Source organism: Chlamydomonas reinhardtii, chromosome 17, assembly GCF_000002595.2.
Source record: "Chlamydomonas reinhardtii strain CC-503 cw92 mt+ chromosome 17, whole genome shotgun sequence".
Lineage (NCBI taxonomy): Eukaryota > Viridiplantae > Chlorophyta > Chlorophyceae > Chlamydomonadales > Chlamydomonadaceae > Chlamydomonas > Chlamydomonas reinhardtii.
This window is the reverse complement of record NC_057020.1, coordinates 2,101,633-2,122,701: the sequence shown is the minus strand read 5'-3', so window position 1 is coordinate 2,122,701 and position 21,069 is coordinate 2,101,633. Positions and strand designations below refer to the sequence as shown.

At 65.8% G+C, this 21,069-nt stretch overlaps 4 protein-coding genes across 4 annotated transcripts; 1 reads left to right on the top strand and 3 right to left on the bottom strand.

Moving 5' to 3' along the window:
* The first annotated feature begins 6 nt into the window (after nt 1–6).
* CHLRE_17g712450v5 (uncharacterized protein) lies at nt 7–6,892 on the top strand. Its single transcript, XM_043072106.1, has 10 exons — nt 7–232; nt 378–460; nt 664–713; nt 1,055–1,128; nt 1,343–1,420; nt 1,568–1,625; nt 1,872–4,696; nt 4,971–5,042; nt 5,332–5,416; nt 5,670–6,892. Exons 1-10 carry the CDS (start codon nt 29–31, stop codon nt 6,158–6,160), a joined length of 4,020 nt encoding a protein of 1,339 aa, XP_042914565.1. The 5' UTR covers nt 7–28; the 3' UTR covers nt 6,161–6,892.
* Nucleotides 6,893–6,928: 36 nt separating this feature from the next.
* Nucleotides 6,929–9,756, bottom strand: CHLRE_17g712400v5 (uncharacterized protein). The gene has a single exon (XM_043072105.1). It carries the CDS (start codon nt 9,497–9,499, stop codon nt 8,420–8,422), a length of 1,080 nt encoding a protein of 359 aa, XP_042914564.1. The 5' UTR covers nt 9,500–9,756; the 3' UTR covers nt 6,929–8,419.
* Nucleotides 9,757–9,894: 138 nt separating this feature from the next.
* On the bottom strand, nt 9,895–13,006 carry CHLRE_17g712350v5 (uncharacterized protein). Its single transcript, XM_043072104.1, has 3 exons — nt 12,621–13,006; nt 12,461–12,505; nt 9,895–11,932 (listed from the first exon to the last, which is right to left on the bottom strand). The coding sequence occupies exon 3, from the start codon at nt 11,927–11,929 to the stop codon at nt 11,258–11,260; it is 672 nt and encodes a 223-aa protein (XP_042914563.1). The 5' UTR covers nt 11,930–11,932; nt 12,461–12,505; nt 12,621–13,006; the 3' UTR covers nt 9,895–11,257.
* Nucleotides 13,007–13,284: 278 nt separating this feature from the next.
* Nucleotides 13,285–20,158, bottom strand: CHLRE_17g712300v5 (uncharacterized protein). Its single transcript, XM_043072103.1, has 12 exons — nt 19,644–20,158; nt 19,054–19,384; nt 18,717–18,822; nt 18,259–18,301; nt 17,780–18,015; nt 17,218–17,362; nt 16,565–16,830; nt 15,978–16,343; nt 15,531–15,663; nt 14,702–15,265; nt 14,383–14,522; nt 13,285–14,177 (listed from the first exon to the last, which is right to left on the bottom strand). Exons 1-12 carry the CDS (start codon nt 19,987–19,989, stop codon nt 13,866–13,868), a joined length of 2,988 nt encoding a protein of 995 aa, XP_042914562.1. The 5' UTR covers nt 19,990–20,158; the 3' UTR covers nt 13,285–13,865.
* Nucleotides 20,159–21,069: the final 911 nt, after the last annotated feature.

Here is a 21,069-nt window from a genome sequence, read left to right as displayed (position 1 = left end):
TGCGATAGTAGCGCTTGCGACTATACTCATGGACTGGGGCCGCAAACTGCGGGAGCAGTATGCAATCTCTGTTCGGCCGGAGTGGCTCGACCGCGTGCTGGAACAGCTCCGCGCGGCGCACCCAGACCTGGCAACTTGGCCGGAAGCACAAGTGGTTGAGAAGATATTCACGGCCTTCCTCTTCTGCGACTTAAACCAAGCTGGCGAGCCAGCCCTGCCTCCAAACACCAAGGCACGCCACGCTTCCGCCGGTCTACTTACCGCCCGCAACATAAAGCCTTGTCACTTAGCGCAGCCCAGCCATGGCTGACCTTCTGCAAAAGCCTATCTGCCATACCGATCGCTTAGGCAAGCCTTTGCTTCACAACCAATCGCAGGAGTTGCACAAGGAAGTGCTTAACGGGCGGTTTGTGCTGCAGCTAGACGAAGTGGTGAACATGGCGGCAGCAGCCCGCGAGCGGTGAGGCCGGCCGGAAAGCGGGATTTGATAGCTGCGCAAAACACCACTCACGTTGTGTGTGGAAGTCATGCCAGGGGACATAGCCTGCTACTGAGTACGGAACACACATGGCGCCGTGGCCACTGCAAGAGGCCGGGAGCAGTGGCGCATTGAATCTGGACCCTGGGTGTGAGTTTTGCCTGTCCACGTGGCACGCTGTGCAGATACACGCCCCAGGCGGGGAACCGCAGCCTCAAGCTGGCGCTTACAGATGGTGAGGGCCGCGTGTCGCAGCCGCTTACGCTGTTGTGCATTACACAGATACTACGGTATGTGCGGCACAGCGACGGTGAAGCCCGCTTACCGGTTTCGGCGCATCGCCCCCGGAACCCGCCAGAGCCCGGCAGTCCCTCATACAGCGCCTACACCCGCCCTGAGCCAGCAACCCCGCCTGACACATGGCTTCGCACACACACGCTTAGATTTCCTTGTGCTCCTTGACACACATACACAGTACACACATGGCGGGCTTTCATTTTGAGATTAACAAACACACACACACACACACACACACACGCACGGTTTAATCCACACGTCCGCCCGCCCCTCCCTCAGGCTGTCAGCAGGTGGTGGGTGTGGAGCACGCGCACCTTCCCGCTATCACCTGGGACTGCCCCGCAGGCAGCAAGGTGCGGCGGGGCGGCGGGCCGGGGGGTTGGGGCGCGGGGGCCGCACACCTGGAAGGCGGGGTTAGGGGATCAGGGGACGGGTGTTGGAGGCAGTGTTTCTCAGCACCTGACAGGGACAGGGTCAGGGGCCCGTGCCTGCCCACACAGCACCCAACCCACCTTTACTCAACATTGCACATGCCCACTCGCACACGCGCCGCCCCCCACCTCCCAGGTGGTGGTTCACAATGTGCCGGTGCGGCGCGGGCTGCTGCTGCTGGGCCCCGACAACACAGCGCTGCTGGGAGGACAGGTGGGAGGGGGAAGGGGATAGGCATAGGATGAGGTAGAGACAGGGCATGACCAGCTTCCGGGACAACCGTGCATTGACATACGCACACACGTGCACACACACACATGTGCCACGTGTGTTACCGCGTACGCGTGCGCTGCCTCACAGGTGGAGCGGCTGGAGGTGGCGCGGCAGCGGGCGGTGGCGGCGTGGAACAAGCCCGTGGGTGAGTGGGGGTGAGCGCGGGCAGGGGATTGGGGCAGGGGGAGAAGGCTGGTGGCGTGGGAAGTGCGGGAGGTGGGCCGATGTGGATAGGTGCCCGATGTGCCGTCGGCTGTGGCGCCAGCCTGCCTCACCGCCTCGTCGCTGCATGTGATAACGTATGTGTGGTCATTGATCCTCTGCTTTATGCCGCCATCTTGTGTTGTGACTCTGCGCCTGTGACCATGTAAACACGTGCCGTGTGGCGCAGTGGGGCGGCCGGCCGGCTCGGGGCCCCGGGACATATTCGGGGAGGCCCGGCAGGCGGCCTGGGCGCCCGGCGGGGCGCCCACACTGCCGGCTACAGCGGCTGTAGCTGCCGGCAGCGGCGGCGGGGGCGGTCCTCCGCAGCAACAGCAGCCACAGCCGCGCGGGACGGTGGGGGCAGGGGCGCCAGCAGGGGCGGGGCTGGGGATCGGGGTGCTGCCGTGGGCGCCTGTGGCCGGCGGGCCGGCTGCAGCGGCGCCCGCTGGGCCGGTGATGGGTGCGCCGAGGCAGCAGGCCCCTGCATACCCGCCACAGGGGGCAAACCAGCAGCAGCAGCAACAGCAACAGCAACAGCAACAGCAACAGCAACAGCAACAGCAGCAGCAGCAGCAGCTTCACGGACACGGCTGGCAAGCTGGCCCACAGGGACCACCCCAGCAGCAGCCCCAACACCCGCCTCTGCACCAGGCGGCGGCACTGCACCCACACCAGCACCCGCAGCAGTACCCCACGCAGCACCCGCAGCAGCACCCGCAGCAGCACCCGCAGCAGCACCCGCAGCAGTACCCCACGCAGCCACGAGTCGGCGGCGCCGCCGGCCTCGGGCCTCCGCCCGGCGGGGGTCCGCCTGCTGGCGGGCCGCAACCGGCACCGGTCAGCGGCTCCAACTGGGGTGCGTCAGCCGTGGGCGCGCAAGCGGGTGCGGCGGTGGGCAACGGGCACGCTGACACCGGCGCCCGTGCAGGGCCAAGCGCGGGGCCGGGTGGCCGTGGCGGTGGTGCTGGTGCCGTTGCTGGCGCTGGTGCGGGTAGTGGTGCAGGTGCTGGGGGCAGTGGGCGGGTGGCCCGGTCGCCACCAGTGGTGGTAATCACAAGCAGCGACTCGGGCGGCTCAGATGGCAGTTCGGCCGGGGCGGAGGAGGAGCAGGAGGAGCGGGGAGGGTTGGAGCCTACGCCGGCAGGACCTCAGTCCGCAGCCTTGCAGGGCCGGCAACAACAGCAGCAGCAGCAATACGTGCAGCATCAGGAGCAGCCACAGAATAGACAGCCGCAGCGATTGCAGGCAGCAGGGTTAGCGTCGATAGGGCTGGCCCCAGCAGGGTTGGCGGCAGCAGGCGTCCACACCATCACCACTCCCGCTTCCAGCCTGCTGGGCGGCTCGTTGCGTAGGACCGCCGGCTTGGGCTTGGGCTTAGGCGTCGGCCTCGGTGTCGGTGCAGCGGCTGCCGCACAAGGGCCACCGCCGCCGCAAGCGCAGGGCGCTAGCATTACAGCGGCGGCGGTGGCGGCCGCTGGTATATCATCTTGTGGCCTGTTGCCGCCCGGTCCGCGCGGCACGACCAGGGACGGAGCAGGGGCCCATGGTGGCGGGGGAGGGGGTCTGGCGGCCTCTGCTGCCGGAGGCAATGGTGGCGGGCGCTGCGTCGTTGGCGCCCCTGCCATGTCTGACGGGGCCGCGCGAAGGGTGCCGCTGATGCTAGCTCGCAGCAGTCCCCTGGAGCCGGCGGCAGGGCCGCGTGCAGGGCCGGCGCCAGGGGCCGCGCCGTTGGGGTGGGGTGGCGCAGGCGGCAGCGCAGGTGGCGGTGCAGGCGTGAAACGGGAACCGCAGTCGCAGCAGCTGCTGCAGACGGGGCCGGCTGGTGAGGTAGATATGGTGGACCTTGCATCGCTTGACGACGACGACGAGGAGGAGGAGGTGGTGGAGGAGGTGGAGGCAGGGGCTGGGTTCAGCAGAAGTGCTGGCGACCACCACCAGCAGCAGCAGCAGCATGGGCACGAGGAGCAGGAGCCCGAGGAGCAGCAGCAGGAGCCAGAGATCTGGGAGCCAGGAGGAGACTTCACGCCGCCGACAAGGAGCGGGGGGCCGGCGCCGGCTCTGAGATCCGTAGCAGCAGGGTCGGCGGCGCAGGGGCCGGTGCATGCAGCCGTGCCGCTGGCGCGACACCAACAGCACCAACAGCACCAACAGCAGCAGCAGGGCGTGAAAACCAGGCTGTCCTTACCACTGGACCCTCCCGGAGGAGACGAGAAGCGGCAGAGGCTGTCGCCGCTGCAAGGTCAGTCCCGTGCGCAGCCGCACGCCCAAAGCCTGCCAGTGGACGTTGTGCCGGAGACCCAAATGGATCAGGAACCAGAACCTGAGGACGCAGCTGGGTGCGATCCGGATTTAGCAGATCCAGATCAAGGAGGCGACGGGCGCGCAGATCCCGGCGGCCCAGAGCCGGGTGACGCCGAGGCGCCCGAGGAGGCGGAGGGCATGGCGTTTGAGGGTGAAGGCGGCGTCTGGTACGGCGGTGGCGGTGACGAGGGCGAGGGCGAGGCCGGGGAAGATGGCGGTGAGGAGTTCGGGTTCGTGGGGCACGCGCGGAGCGCGCAGCAGCAGCTGCAGCGGCAGCCGCAGCCGCAGCCGCAGCAACAAGATGAAGGGGAGCTGGCGGGTGCGGGGCCGCCGGGTGGGCAGCAGCCAGGGCTGTGGGGCCAGCTCCAGGGGGGCCTGGGCGAGGACGGCTTGGCCCTGGCGGCACTCGCGTTGCAGGACCGGGAGCAAGGCCGGGACCGAGACCGGGACCTTAATGGCCAGCAGCAGCACCGCGAGCATCACCACCCGCGCGACCAGCGCCAGCAGCACCACGCGGCGTGTGCTGGCGCCGGCCAGGGGGCTAGCAGCGGCGCAGCTGGTGGCGCGGCCGGCGCGCCTGGGACTGCTGCTGTGGTGGCCGCCGATGTGGACGCGGCGGCGGCAGCGGCGGATGCCGTGCTGGGTGATGGCGGCGGTGGTGACGAGGGCGGTGTGGACGACCACTACGCTGGCGCCGTACTGCTGTGTCAGGTGCGGGGTGGCGCGGCGCACGGTACTGCTGGAGACACTGGGGCCAGGGAGGGATGTCGTGGGGGCGCTGTGGGGGTGTCATGGGGTCGCTGTGGAGGCGGCATGGATGCTGTGTGGGTGCTGTGCCCCATCACGCCGTGGGCCGCATCTTTGTCTGTGCGGCCTCCGTACCGCCCCACACCGCGTCCTCTCACAAACCCCGCATGCTTCTGACCCTCCCCCCACCCCCTGCCCCCACCCCCTGCCCCCACCCCACCTCCTGCCCCTCCTGCAGCTGCCCGACTTGCTGTCTGACCCCGAGCTGCCCTACCCGCTGCGTGTGGACAGCTACGCCGTTATCCAGGAGGTGGGGTGCGGGCGCGCGGGCGCGTCCGGGCGGGCTGCGGGCGCTTGCTGGGTACTGCGCATCGCCTGACCGTACCCGGATGCCCTGTCCCTGTCCCTGTCTATTGGCCTGTCGGACTGGCCCTCCTGGGATCTGGGAACACGGTATACCGCCGCCAATTCCTCTCCGTGTCTTCCCACCGCCACACCCACCACCGCCACCACCATCACCACTGCCACCATAACCACTCCGGCCCGACCACCGCCACGCCCACACCACCACCACGCCCACACCACCACCACGCCACCAGGTGGATGTGGACGTGGCGCTGGTGGACGACGGCACCGCCACACTGAAAGCGCGGCTCACGGACGGAGCGCTGGAGCCGGTGCTGGGTGAGCGCGAGAGAGCGGCAGGGGGCAGCGAGGGAGTGAGGGAGAGAGACGCACTTGGTACCTGGGGGGAACCTGGGGGCTTGCACGCATGCCGTCATGGAATCGCGCTGGCTGCGAGCTGTGTGCGGAGCCAGGGGGTGTGTGCAGGGCCTGGGGCATTCAACGGGCAGGCGCTGTCTTACCCACAGGGTGTGCAGGGCCGCAGCGTGTGCAACGACCCTATCTGCCCCTTGATGCAACCCCCGTCGCGCAGGCCACGCGCCGCCGCCGCCGCCGGGGCCGCACGCGGACGCCGCGGCGGCTGAGGGGGGCTTGCGGCTGGATCACGTGCTGGCCATGGCGGAAGATCAGGATCCAGATGCCGCGGCGTACGGCACAATGATGGGCGAGCGCATGTGCGACTTCGTGCGGGACTTTGCGGGCGTCATCCGGCTCGAGTACGGCGCGCCGCCGCCGGCGCTGCCGCGGATCGTGTGGCTGCAGGATGACGTCGCGGGGCCGGGGCAGGGGCCGGTGGCGGCCGGGGGCGATGCGGGCGGCAGCAGCTGTGGCGGGGGTGGGGGAACGGGGGCTGGGGAGGGTGCAGGGGCGGGGGCGGGGGCGGGGGCGGGGGCGGGGGCGGGGGCGGGGGCGGGGGACGGCGGGTGTTTGGTGTATGAGGCGCACCTGGCGGGCGTGTTTGCTGTGGTGAACCACCATGCGGAAATGGATGCGGGCGCAGGTGCAGAGGAGGGGCAGGGGTAGGGGCAGGAGACAGGGCAGGGAAGCTATAGACAATGAATGATCGGTGAACTGTGCTTTGGTGTTTGCATGCGACTTCGCAAAGACGGGGACAGCCTTGGCCAGGGAATTGAGTGGATGGGTCCTTCAGTATGGACGACTGGTTAAACTGGTGCTCAAGTTTTCTTGCTGAGCCCCCCGAGCGAAGCGATCCAGGGGGGGCGAAGCCCCCCAGGATTGCCCCTGTCCGTGCCTGCCTGCCTGCCTGCCTGCGTTGACAAAAAGTGCCAAACTGGCACAAACCGCGAGCGCTACGTAATATTACTTGCTATTCCCTGTGGAGGGGCTCAGCCCCTTTTCCCGTGACCGGGGAACACTTGTCTTGCTGCTCGGTTCGCAAACAGGGGACAGCCTAGCATGACTGCGGTCATGGGTCATGAAGCCGTGAGAGGGGCGGAGCCTGCCTGCGTGCGACTGGTGTCTGTGGCAGGGGCCGGTGGTAGGGCTGGCCGGCAGACGCGAAGTGACGCGCGGGATGCACGCTGTGCACCGTAGGGTGCTCGCGGGCGGTGGCTTCGGGTAATGTAGTGGCGGACGGACACCATGGTGTGTGCAGGACTACAAGTGCTGGCCACAGCGCTCCGCGTTGTACTACGCTGTTTACGGTATCCTGCGTGTGTGCTTGCTGGCCGTTTCAAGGCGTGACTGTTTCCCCCGTGCTGTTGCTGTCGTCCATCTTTCCATCCGCCGCACCAATTCCCGCCACGGCGCCGGGCCTCCCCTTTCTGAAACGTAATCGCCGCCTTACAGGAGCTGCCAGTCTGCAGCTGCGTACTGCCTCTGCACCTACAGCGCGCTATCTGAGTCTCTCAATCTCTCGCCACCTCGCGATGCGCTTGCACACAAATACACTCGCACGGCCAAAGCGTGTGCGCGGCTGCACACTGCCGCGCACTGCAGTGCCCCAGCGTCCCTTCGGAGGGCTGCAGCCGTGGACTGACGCCCATCAGCCCCCGCTCGAAGTTGGGTTCGCGTGCTGCTTGTCCGCCCATACCCAAACACCCGCACACCGCCACGTCCCATTCATGCAAACTCCGCGGTATCCCCACATCACTGCGTTGAGTCTCTCTTTCTCTCGAAACGCCCGTCTTGCTTCTGCACAAAACACGGGCCTATAAGCTGCTGCGCCTCCTGTCCTCTCTTACTCAGGCTGCACCATACAAACAACAAACAAACACTTCCAAACCCGCAGATGCTGAAAGCCTCGCGCCCATTTCTCCTTATCCACGCTCCACGAAAACAATGCAACCTCCTCTATGGCCGCAGCCCCGCCGCATTGTGGGCCCTGCACCTGCCCCTTGGCCCCGGCAGACTCCATGCTCGGCCCTACTCGCTCACTAGTAAGCTGGCGGCGCCCCGGCGGACGTCCCTGCGGCGCCCCTTGCGACACAGCCGCAACTCATCAACAACATGAGTCAGGCACCACTCAATGGGCCTCGACCATGTTAACAGCAAGCACACGTCATCAGCACTTCCGGCCGGACGCACCACCTGGCCTCCACACACACCTCACCGCACTGCGGCTCGGCCCTCGAAACAGGCAATAAATGGTACGTAACACTTGCGCCGTTCTTGTCACTACGAGTCACAGGCCACATGGCCGGCCGACGTCTGCTTTGTCACACGCACTAACACGCGCTGGAACACTCACCCACCACGCAGCAATGTCACTGTAACATTCGCTTCACTCCCAGTCCGTACAGATGCGGCAATTTGCAAACGGCATCGCATCGCGAGGTAACAATGCCGCCGCCATGAGGCTTGCGCATGCAGCTGTGCTATATGCGTGGGCACCGACCATGCCGGTCTGGTGCGAAGGTCAGCTTCAGTCCATGCAGATGCAGCAATCATGCAGGCAGGACGTCTCCGGCATGGGACATGGCGGCCCAGACGAGGGGCACATTGGCCCTGCGGCACACACCACCGGACCGGAACCCTAGCCACACGACACGCCAGCAGAATGCGTGGCTGGTGCCACGCCACGCTACACCGAGGGGACAATGGCGTGGGCACGCCGCTACTAAACTGCCACCGGGCTGCGCCGCCTACACATCCACGCACAACCAAGCGCTGCTGGTTCCGCTGCCATGCCGCCAACCACGGTTGCATGCCGCCATTGCCTCTGCCGCCGTTCTGCTGCCGCCGCCACACCGCCACCGCTGCTACTGCCTCCGCCGGCTGCTACAGCCGCTCCGCCAGGCCGCTCCGCCAGGCCGCCGCCGTTTAGTCGTCCTTGCTCTCCGGTAGCGCTAGGCTGGCGCCCACGCCTGCGCCCAGCACCAGGCCCACCACCAGTAGCGAAACGTCGGTGGGGATTATAACATCCGCGAACGACAGGACCATCTTGGAGCCGATGAACCCAAGCACCACCGCCACCGCCTTGTCCAGGAAGCGCAGTTCGCCCATGGCAGTCGCGACAAAAGTGTAGAGCGCTCGGAGGCTGAGGATCGCGAACACGTTGGAGGTGTAGACGATGAAGGGGTCGAGCGTGACACCAAAGACGGCGGGGATGGAATCCACAGCGAAGACCACATCGCTCAGCTCCACCACCGCGAGCGTGAGCAGCAGCGGCGTCGCGACACGGTTGCCGTTGACGGTGGTGAAGAAGTTGGTGCCGTCGTATTTGTCGGTGACCTTGATGAAGCGCGCGCAGAACTTGTAGATGGGGTTGTCCGACAGGTCAGCGTCGTCGTCGGCCTCCGACGCTGTCAGCAGCTTGAACGACGAGAAGAGCAGGATGGCGGCGAAAAAGAGAAGCAGCGGCTCGAACTCGCGCACCAGCTCCACGCCCAACACGATGAGCACGGCGCGCAGGACCGCCGCGGTGGCGATGCCCCAGGTGAGCACCTTGCTCTGTGCCTCCGGCGGGGTCTTCAAATACCCAAACACCAGGACGAAGACGAACAGATTGTCGACGGATAATGACTGCTCCAGCAGGTAGCCCGCGAAGTATTCCTGGGCCTTTTCGGCGCCCTGGACATACCAAATGCCGCAGCCGAATGCCACGGCCGCGCCCACCCATGCTGCCAATGCCTCGTACCGCTGCTCTGTCCGTGGTAAAGTGGTACTAATGTACTGCAGCTCGCGCTCCTGCTCCGCTTGCCGCTGGCTCCCCGAGGTTGAAGCCACTGGCTGTGCAGGCGTGTGCTGCTGCTCCGTCTGCACAGGGTCCGCTGTTGGCCCAGGCTTCGCGCATCGCACTATAGATGGAGCGCGCAGGACGACGGAAGCTCTCCGCAGGCCGGCTCTACGTGAATGGAGGACTGCATGCCCTTGCTTGTTCAACAGCGGACAGCCTGCCATTTCGGTACGGAAAATAATAGCTTTTGATGATATGCTTATCGGTTTGCACGCATGATAGCGTAGAAGGACGAGTGTGCAAGTTGTGTCCGCTCCACAGCGCGCGAGTGGTCAGCAACGTTGTAGGTGGTTGGGTCGTATGCTGTAAGGCAGTACCTGTGACTGTATGACAGAGCAGGTCTAAGTATACCGGGGCGTAAGGGCGCAGAGAAAACGAGCAAGCTAAGATGAGGTCATCGTGGCCCGCAGACGGTCACAACCCATGCATCTGAAACTATAAAGCAACATGCTATGTTATTTTGATAACGACAAGCCAGAGCGTGGGGCGTTCCAGTGGTGGGAACGTTTTTGCAGATGGCCTTCACCAAACTGGCAGCCTCTCGCCTGACCCACATCGAAAATGACTAGTATCGAGCATCATACGTGCTTCATGGACAACCTGGAGAAACGTTTATCGCGCTGGTGCCAGGTCAGCTCCCCTCGCGGTGCGCCCGCACGTGCAGTGTCAGCTCCTTGCAGTGACAGCGCCGGCTTAAAGCTGACGGTGATATAGATGCGGGGCCTTGCGGAAATATCGGGGGGGGGCATGTCGGGGCTGGGTTTATCAGCATGGAAGGCGCGACAGCGCGGCACGCCAGTGCACGCCGCCGTCCGTGCCACCCGTCACTGATCCCTCACAGAGCGAAATGGCCACACATAAGGGCGTTACTGCTGCAGAATTTCAGAGTGCACTAGCTTCTCTCGCGTCCTGCGGTGGGCCTGGAGTGGCGCTGTTGGACTCGTAGCAATTGCTGGGTTCCTGTCTGTGCTGGGCTGACGAGTAACGAATGACCATTAGGACCATTGCCCTCATTCCCCAAAGTGGGGGGCAACCTGCACTGCTCCTGTTTGCGGCTTCATTTCATCCCGCTCCACGGGTCACAGGCGTCACGCCTGGCGATGGACAGCACCTGTGGCACCGTCGTACAGTCCGTAGTGCACCCCTTACCAATACACTGTCCTCCCGTGCTTCGCCGTGCTTCACAAGGCATAAGGAACGGGTGCTGGGACTGTCCCCTCTGTAACATCCGCATTCATAAGTAACGCCGGGCTCTTGAATTCCACATCCAGATCTACCAAAATGAAATGCGTGCCATCCAACTTTAAACACAATCATCACTGAGCAACATGCAGGCGGAGAGCCTGCAAGTGTCCACCTGCCTCCACCTACGCATCACACCAGAAGCGCGCAGCCACTGTACTGTGATGTCAGGCAGACGCAGGCGCAAATGGGTGGTCACTGCTGCACAGTCACAAAAAACGTGACCTACCGGACTCTCGTGCGTAATCCCAACCACCACCAAGCGCTCGCTGGCACGTTTCGAGGGTTCAACAAGTCCACCAAGAAGTTCATACAAACAGACACCCTTGAACAGACATTCAGGCCGGTGCACGGCCCCTGCCCCAGCCCTGCGCAATGCTTGTCTCCGCCGCCGCCACGCCACGCCCCCACGACACAACCAGAATGCTTGCTAGTGAATGCAACCACCACCATCTATGGGCCCACTTCCCCACGCCCCCACGCGCTTGGCCACACATGCCGCCGGTACACAGCCCCCAATCCACAGCCTTCCCTCCGCCCAAGCAACGTGCCACGCTCCAGCGCCACCCAGAATGCTTGAGTCATGCCCCATCGCCACTGCTGCAGCTGATGCAGCTGCCAACGTGCCACGCTTCGGGAATGGACGCCGCTCTCGCCGCCTCCTCCTCCTGCTCCGGCCGTTACCCTGGCCGCAGCACCAGTGAAACCAGCACGTACAGGTTCCAGGCGCTGTGCAGCAGGATGGGCGGCAGCAGGTTGTTCGTGCGGATGAATATGGCGCTGAACACGCCGCCCAACACAAGCAGCGGCAGGAAGGTCTGCAGCCGGAAGTGACACATGGCGAACACCACCGAGGACAGCGCCACCGCCCCGGGCGTGGGCATGTAGCGCGCGAGCGAGGTCAGTAGGAAGCCGCGGAAGATGGCCTCCTCCCATATGGGCGCGCACAGCGACACCACCGAAAAGTAGGCGGCGTTGGTGATCCAGTCGCCAATGGAGAGGCTGTGTTCCAGGTTGGAGGCCCAGTTAGCGTCCCACTCCGAGGGGAACCAGCCCATGCTCTGGTGGGCCAGCCAATCCACGAAGGGGAAGGTGGCGCAGCCCAGAAGCACCGCCACCCACCACAGCCCGCGCCAGCGGACCGGGAACAGGCCGCGCGAGCGCGGCTTGTAGGCGCGCAGGCAGGACCACAGGATGCCCAGCGTCACGAACAGCTGCGTGATGTCGAGGCAGAGGTGCAGGACTGCGTGCGAGCGCACGGTCAACTCGAGCCGGTCAACGCCCAGGCAGCTCAGCACGAGCGGCACCGCCACCTGGCCGATGATGACGTACGCCAGCAGCCACAGCACCATGACCTGTGAGGGCAAAGCGCAGAGGGAGGGGAGGAGCAGAGGGAGGGGGGTAAAACCAAGGTGGATGCATGGGACTGGCTGGAGGCTAGAGTGGTGTGAGAAGAGCGCCAGGGAAGGAAGGGGAGCCGGGACAGGAGTAGCGGTGGCGTTGGCTCATGGTGGCAGATTGTAGGGAAATTTGCTTTGCGTTGGTGCTCCACAAGTGCAGTACAACTACAGGCGCAGGCAGAGCACTGAGGGTCGTGGCACGGCGCAAGGCCGCAACCAAGGGCCGCTTGCTGCATGCGTGCCCCCAGCCCCCCACATGCTAGCCCAGCCCAGGACGCTGGCATGCCTGAGCCCTGCACCACCAACACGACCGTGCCCTTCAAGTCTTAACGCCACAGACAGCTTGAGAGGCCTTTGGTGCCGGCGGGGTTGTCCGCCGCAGCTGTGGCCTACACCCGAATGGCGCGCGCTCTTGATGTTTCCCCCGGGTGTTCAGCTCATCACCCGTGCGGCTTCATACCGTAATCATACAAGTTTACGCACCTGGAACACTTTGTCAAAACCCCAAGGCACGTCGGGTAGTCCGCCCTGTCAGGTAGGGGAACAGCGACCGTCAGCGTTCCGGCACCCAGCGCACACGGTGTTGCAGAACCAGCAGTTTGACCGCATGCACAAATGGATAGGATACAAGTCAGGATCTCACCTTGTTCACGCCTGGCCCTTGCGCGTTTGCGGTGAGGCCCTCTTTGGTTGGTCCCGATGGCTCAGACCCGCTTGCTCTCCCAGCTGGTTCAGGCCCATCGTCACCGGGGGGATATATAGCAGCTGCATCGGAGCCGGCAGACCGCGACACGAGCCGGCGTGGGCATTGTTTGTGCACTGCAACACTGTTCACTGGTCGACCGCTTGCACGCGGCCCGCTACATGTCGAGTGTTGAATTGCATATGATGTTGAGCATTCTCGCCCCGACGCCAAGCGCTGGCCCAGCGCCGCGCTCGGCGCCATGCGTTTGATTTTGTTGTTTTGCAAGTTTCTCGCGGGGTGTAAGGTGTCCGTGAGCGTTGCAGGTGTAAGCGCTTATTAAGTAGTTATAGCGCTGAATACTGAGTGCTCGCCCATTACGTGCAGTATCAAGCGGCACGAACCGGAGGGGCTGGGGATAGTGGTGGCCCCGGCGTGACCAGCCCTCGTACGTGGCTTGTAAGCACGCTAGGGAAGCCGCTAGGTAAACCATGGCTGCCCAGGAAGTGACAGCAACCGTGACCTTCCGTGACTGTCTGATTGATAGCCTGTCCGTGCATGAATTTGCACTTGCCCACACGTGCGATCCTGCCCTTGCAAGTTAGCACGCGCCGATGGCGATGGCAGACACGCAGGCTTACACATGAATGTTACGAGGTTCATGCGCGGTCAAAACCTGGGAAGCCGATGCTTTGAATCGTGCGAGTCATCAACAGACAGCAGTTTGCAGATGTGCCGTACGCACACCGCCGCCTACCACGCTTTTTGTCCTGACGTCACCCTGCTGTATTTGCTGCTCTATAAGCGCCACCCACCAAAACTGCATCATGCCCGATGTCTGTGCGCGCACCAGTGCAGCAATAGAATTCATGCATACGGCGTCGATACAGCAAAATTACGAGGCAGCTAGGCGGCCTCCACTCGTAACGGTGTAACCCATCTTATCTTGTCTCTCTCAGGGCTAAACCCGGAACTTGCAAGCATGCTCCCATGCATCCAAGTTGCCAGTGCAAGCCATCCCGACGCTTATGTAATGTACTGTCTGTTGCCTACGTCTTCTTCTGAGCCCCGAAGCCCACAACCCAATCCCGGGGGCTCAATGGCTCAACCCCCGTTTCCACACCAACACAACGCAGCCACCGCCTGATCACCCATACTAACGGCTCTGCAGCCCGTCAGCCAAGCAACATTCATCGCCGCATCAATTTACCAGAGCCGGCCCTTGGCAATCTTGTCGTTATCCGCGAGCGCCTTGGCTGCGGCGGCGGCGGCCGCCGCCATCGCGGCGGGCGAGGGACCCACGGGCACGTCCTTGTCTCCGGCAGCGGCGGCGCCGTTGCGGTTGGAGTTGGCGGCGCGGCCGCCGGACTTGCGGGCGGCGCCCTTACTGGCGCGTGCCGCCGCGGCGGCAGCCGCGGCGCCGGGCTCGGCGCCTGGCCCGGCCTTGATGAGGCGCCAGGTGAGGTAGTTGCCAGGGCGGCCGCGCTCATCGCGGCGGCGCTCCAGCACAGGCACAACCTGCGGGGGTGGGGGCCGTGTCGGGCGCGTCAAACCGCGTGAGCCTTCCGTGTGTGCAGACGTCAATAGGTGTGCAGGATACCGTTTGTGCGGCGCCTGCCACCTTCACACATTGGCCCCAGCAACGTGCACCTCCACCTCCACCTGCATCTGCACCTCCATCTCCACCCGCCCTGCCACCCGCCCTGCCACGCCTCTGCCGCACCTGCAGCGTCACGTCGGCGCGCTCCTGCACCTGCGCCTGCGCCATGGCCACCGCCAGACCGGCCGTGGCCAGGATGTCCTGCTTGCAGGGCACACGCAACCAGGCGGGAGACAGCCGGTCCCAGGGCTTGCACGTCTCGGCTGCGCGAACGGAAGGGGGAGGGTTACATTTATGAAGGGGGATGAAGCTGGTGACCGTGATACGGCGGGGGGTGATAAGTACAGAAGGGCTTTGACAAGCAGGCTGCCCCTCTTTTCCGTGCCAATCTCACACTGCAACCCCTTGTTCCTGGATTCCTGGCAGCAGGCCGCCAACTCACCGACAATGGACATGGCCAGGTTGAGGCTGGCGGTGCGCGCGCTCACGTACAGCACCCAGGGGCTCTTGGGCTTGTCCGAGTCAGCGCCGCCAGCCGCCGCCGCAGGCACAGACGGCTTCGCCTCGGCTTTGGCCGGCGTGGCCTCGGCCTTGGCGGGCTTCGCCGCCTCCTCCTCAGCCAGCGCCATCGGCCCGGGGATGAAGGCGCCTCCCTCAGCGCCGATGCCGTACTCATCATCAGTCATGTAGCCAGCAGCAAACGCGTCCGCCGCCGGCGGCGAGGGGTCGGAGAAGAACCGCGCGGCAGCGGCCGCCGCGGCGGCGGCGGCGATGCTGCCGGTGCTGCTGGGTCGGGTGGCGGCGATGCCGCTGCCTACGGCGCCGGCGCCGGCCTCGCCGCCGGCGGTGACCAGGGCCTCCTCCTCGGTGGCGCCCTCGGAGGCGGCGGTGCCGCGCGGCGGCGGCGGCGGCGGCAGGTCGGCGATGCGGGCGGCGGGCACGTACTGCATCTTGACGGCCAGTGCGCCGGCGTCGTCAAGCAGGGGCGTCATCACCAGAGCCGTGGCTGAGGGGAGAAAGCGAGACAGCGGCCGAGGGGGGGGGGGGTAGCCGTGTCGGTGAAACATGGCAAGTATGGAAGGGAATACCGTACAAGAGGGGCATAGGCGCGTGAACGCGCCGTACCTCCACTCCTTGCTCCCGCACACTCCCTGTCATCCTCCTGCGTCGGCAGCTCCCCCAAACCTGGCCGCGCACACCCACCGCCTCGTCACACAAACACACACATACACACACTCACGGGCACACGGCACACGCCCACCCATGCTCACCGTCGCGGCGGCCGCCGTACATGCGGTTGCGCAGCACCACCGCCTTGCTCAGCTGCGCCAGCTGCTCCCCGCCGGTGATGGGCACCACGGCGCCGTCCTTGATGCGCAGAGTGCTAGCCAGCACGGGCGTCACCTGCCGCCGTCACACACACCACAAACACACGTCGTGTTGTCTGCTTGCTTGCGCGTGTTCCGCATGCACGGTGTCGAAGACCCTGGGACCCTCCGAAGACCCTGGGCGCACACCTGCTGAAGCACCAAGAGCGCCCGTCCCACGCCAAGTCCCCATCCCATGCCCTTATGTCCAATTCGCTGCCCGAGTATCTGCACCTTCTCTTCCCACAATCACACCCACCGCGCCTGCCGTCCTCTGCCCCGGCCCCTGACCACCACGCCTGACCACCGCGCCTGCCCCTGCCCCTGCCCCTGCGCTTCCATCAAACCCACCTCCACCATGTGCAGCACAGTCGCGCGCATGCCCGCACCGCGGCGGCGGCGGGCGCCCGCCGCGCCGCCCTCGCCGCCCTCCTGGTCGCTCTCGCCGCCGCCGCCGCCCTGCTGCGTGCCGGGCGCCTCCGCCGGCGCCGCGGCGCCGCCCTCCATCTGCGTCTCTGGCACAATCGCGATCTGCAGCAGCGACGACGCCGGCGGCGCCTCGGGGTCTGAGGCGTCGGAGGCGGTGCCGGCGGCGGCGGGCGCGTTGGCGCGGTAGGCGGCGCCGCGAGTGCGCTGGGCCTCCCACAGCGCCAGCAGCGCACGCGCCACACACACACCCTCCTGCGGCAGCACCGAGTAGACGCCGGCCGAGTCCAGCTGCGCGCGACGGGGGCAGCAAGGCGGGGAGGAACGGGGAGGGAGGGTTGGGTAGGGCGGGAAATGAGAATTTTCGACCAGGCGGCAACGCCAGGGCCCTGCGCGTGCGTGCCGCACTCCCTCATGACTTGACACGCATTCGTTGTGTGCCTCCCCTCGTGTGTTTTGTCCTTCGTGCGTTCCTGCCCATGCGCTTCCCAACACACGCCGTCGCTCCCCACCTCGCGGTTCATGGCCGCGGCCAGCCCGGTGATGGGCGTGTCGCGCTTCACATCGCCCAGCGGCGCCCCCAGCAGTGACTGTCGCTGCCGGCCGCCGCCACTGGCCGCAACCAGGTTGGGCGCGCCGGGGATGCGGCGCAGCTGCAGGCGGGCGGTGTACGGGCGCGTGCCGGGGCCGGCGGGGGCCAGGCCGGTGGGCGTGGCGGCGTCGGCGTCCGACACGGAGGCGTCCGTCTCCAGAGAGGTGAGGAACACGCCCACGGAGGCTGCGTGGAAACATGTACGGTAAATTGTGGTAGGTTGGAGGATGGGAGCTGGAGAGGCGGCCGCGGTTGTACCGGCATTCAGGCCGCCGGGGGGAGCAGTCCCCGCACACCGCTCTTGCAAACCAAACGAAACCGGCGAGGGCCCCTACTCGTCCTTCCTGGCTCCTCGCGCCCTGACCTCCTCTCCCCACCAGGCCACCTCCTTCCTGCAAATCTCCTCTCGCCTCACGTATCCCTCCGCCTTGGACTGGTTCTGGGTCTCGTTTTCTTGCGGAACGGGATAACCTATCCCCCTCCCCTTCCCCCTTGCCATCTTCCCCTTCCGCTCCCGCTCCCGCTCCTGCTCCCCCTTCCCCTTCCCCTCCCACTCCCGCTCCCCCCTCCTACCCTTGTTGGTGGCCCAGCACTCGCGCACCGCCCGCGCCAGGGCCTGCATGGCGAACACGGCGTCGCGGCTGGCCAGCACCAGCTCCACCTCGCGCCGCTCAGCGAGCAGCGACACCAGCAGCTGGGTCAGCGGGCGGGCGGCGCGCTGCGGTGGCGGCGGCGGGGAGGGGTTGCAAGGTTAAAAGACATTGGGAGCAGGATACAAGCAGGGGGATCAGGGGGCAGCAAGTATCAAACAGGAGGGATGGGAGCGGTGGACAGTGAGGCCCGGGTTGCGTTGCTGGAGGTGGCTTCATTGCGGTGAGGCGGCAGTAGAGCATGAACGCGTGGCACGTGACTCGTCGCGCCCATTACCCAGTTTTGCTCGCGCCCCCTCCTCGTGTCAAGGTGACAGCAGTCCACGGGCCCCGCACACGTTCGCGGAGCCCTCTAACCCAAGCGCCGCCAGCCCCCTCGCAAGCCACGCCCATACGTGCCTCGTCTCACACAGCACACACACTCTTCCTTTTGTGGCCCAACAATAAACACACTCGCTCGCCTCTATCCCTGCGCGATCTCTCACCACAGCGGCGAAGTCCGCCACCACCACCTCGGGTGTGGGCAGCGCGCGCTTGTAGAAGCTGAACTGAAGGATGGAGGTCATGGGGCCCTCCGCCTTGCCCTCCTTGCCCGCCTCAGCCGGCTGGGCCTCGGCAGCGGCCGGGGCCGGCTCGGCAGCGGCGGCAGCGGCGGCAGCGGCCTCCGGCACGGCAGCGGCCGCCTCCGGCGCGGCGGCGGCGGCATTGGGGCCGGCGGTGGCTGCGGCAGCAGAGCGGCACCGGGCGGGTGCGAATGCGGGTGCGGGTGTCGGTGTACCGCCAACGGCAGGCCACACACAGGTACCGGCCGTGTCGGGGCCCGCGCCTTCCCCAATGGTGCATGAACGCTTACTTTGCCCACCCTTCCGTCCCCTGCCCCCGCACCATCCCTTTCCCCTACACCTCTTCTTCCTGCCCAACCCCACGCCCAGCCCGCAGCCCGCCAGGCCCACGCTGCTCTCACTTGCTGGCACACGCAGGTACTCCAGCGTGAACGCCAGGTCTACCTGCCGTACACACATAGGAAAGACAACACAGCAACAGGGCAGAGCATGAGCATGAGCATTTACATGGGTTCGAGTCCATGTGGCCCCACTAACTCCTTTGAGTCCGGGGGCGCGTTAGGGCAGGCAGGCAAGCAGATGGGTAAAAAAGCGGTCAGGGCTCAGAGCGTCAAAGCTACACCCTTGCCCACTGCACCAACTACCGGCTCTGTGCCACAGTTGGCCCCATCAAGTTGACCCCAAGTTTGACCCCAAAGTTGGCCCCATGATGCTCCGCGACTTCCGTGCTGCTGCTGGACGTCGTACAGGCGCAGCCGTATGGCGTGTACCGCTGGTTTCCGTACGCCGCCACACACGGTGCCGGCGTGCTGGCACGGCACGCCAGGGGCCCTCCCGCTACAACCCCTGCGGCGCGCACCTGCTTGGAGGAGGACAGGTTGCGGCGGGCGGCGGCGTGGATGGCCACTGCGGACGACTGGATGAGCGCGCGCGTGAGCATACGCGACATCGTGCCCACGTCCGACCTGGCAGGGGATTGAGGGTTACAGGGATGATGAATGGAGTGAGGGGTGGAGTGCGATGGGGTTCCAGGCATGACGTGCTGTTGTTGCTGAGCACCGGGAAAAGCGCATGTGCAGAGGGGGACGCCGCAGACAGCCGTTAGAATGCACCTGGGAGCGGTGATGGAAGAGCCCACCAGTTCGTATGCTCTCCCCTGACAAACTTTGCGACATGGCACACACGCACATGCTCACCTGGCGCCAACACGCAGCGTCACGTCGGCTGTGGGCGCGCGGAACCGCGGCACCGAAACCAACGCAAGCTCCAGGTTCCGCGCGGGGCTGGCAGCTGCGGCGTCCGACCCAGCCTCAGCAGCCGCGCCGTTCGCCTCCGGCGCAGCGGCATCGGCAGCGGCGCCGGCATCGGCTGGCGCCGCCTCCTCTTGCTGTGGCTGCTTCTGTTGCTGCAGGGCGGTCGAGGGGAAGAACAGCAGCGTCTGCTGCTTGCGGCGGAGCTCGTCGGACAGGGGGCGCAGGCCGCGGAAACCCACAGCCACGTCCGAGGTAGTGGCAGCCATGGACATGCCTGCGTGTGTATGCGATCGGGCAGGGTATGAAGAGTTTGAATCGATGTGGGGCAATGCGGTGCGGTGTGGGGCGGTGAGGGGTGCGGCGGTGTGGGGCGGCGCGAGGAGGCCATGGCTGTAGCTGACGCCGCAAGCCACCGTTTACGCCGTGGCGTGCATAATTACGCGCAATCTCGCGTCACAGCCTTTGACTCCGCCCGAAGGTGTTCCACAAGCAGCTCCACCACGCAGGCCGGACCCACACCGACCCCAACTCACCCACAGCCTCTCCTGCGAGAAGCGACTCCAGCCTCGCCTCAATAACCTGACGAGCGGAGGGTTTGTCGTTCTTCCGCTCGCCTTTCTTTCCACTCTTGCGCTGATTCTTGGCACCTGCCTCTGGAGCCGCGCCATTGGCAACAGGCTCGCTGGCGACGGGCGCATGCTCATGTGTGGCTTGAGCAGGGGAATCGGCAACGGCCACGCCAGACGCGCCCTCGGCAGGAGCAGCATTAGCGATCACCAAAATGTTTTGATGCTTCGGCGCAACGCCCAAGCGGGCGCCCAGGACTGGGCGAGCGCCAGCATGCAGCCGAGTGCTCGGCTTGAGCAGCGCAGACCTCATCTCTCTATCAGCTACAAATTAGCGTGATATAATGCAGATCACTCAATTCAATCAAGAGGAGGTCGGCCCAGTTCTTATCCGTCGGGACTCGTTGCAAGCAGACACCGCAACGCCAGCGTTTTGTCCCTTTTGTAGTTTACTGAATTCGTATGTTTGAAACTGGTATCACTTGCCTCATACAGCAAGTCAATGTGAGCCAATTCAAGGGTGCGAGAAACTTTTTGGGGGCGCCTCGGGATGTGCAGCAGCGCCCACGAGCACGCCCATGAGATGCCATAGCTACAGAACGTGCTGAGAGCATCGTGTTGGTACTGGAACTCCTGCACGCCCGCCAGCTGAAGCAGGGACCCAGCGACCCACGAAACGCCAACGTCCCTAGACCCTAGCCAGCACCGGCAGGGCTCTTCGCCCCCGTCCTGCCCCTGCCGGTCACCACCTGTAGTCGTCCCCTACGCGTCCTGCCCTGTCCTGTCACCACCTGTGGTCGTCCCCTAATCGTACTGGCATGCCGCCGCCCAGTAGATGTTCGTGTGGGTCACACCCATCTTGCCGCCAGCCCCCTGCCGCCTCGCCCAACCCCTGGCCTCGCCCCCTCCTCCCAGCCCCCAGCCCAGCCCACGAGCCCCCAGCCCCCAGCCTCCAGCCCCCAGCCCCCAGCCCCCAGCCCCCAGCCCCCAGCCCCCAGCCCCCAGCCCCCAGCCCCCAGCCCCCAGCCCCCAGCCCCCAGCCCCCAGCCCCCAGCCCCCAGCCCCCAGCCCCCAGCCCCCAGCCCCCAGCCCCCAGCCCCCAGCCCCCAGCCCCCAGCCCCCAGCCCCCAGCCCCCAGCCCCCAGCCCCCAGCCCCCAGCCCCCAGCCCCCAGCCCCCAGCCCCCAGCCCCCAGCCCCCAGCCCCCAGCCCCCAGCCCCCAGCCCCCAGCCCCCAGCCCCCAGCCCCCAGCCCCCAGCCCCCAGCCCAGCCCACGAGCCCCCAGCCCCCAGCCTCCAGCCCCCAGCCCCCAGCCCCCAGCCCCCAGCCCCCAGCCCCCAGCCCCCAGCCCCCAGCCCCCAGCCCCCAGCCCCCAGCCCCCAGCCCCCAGCCCC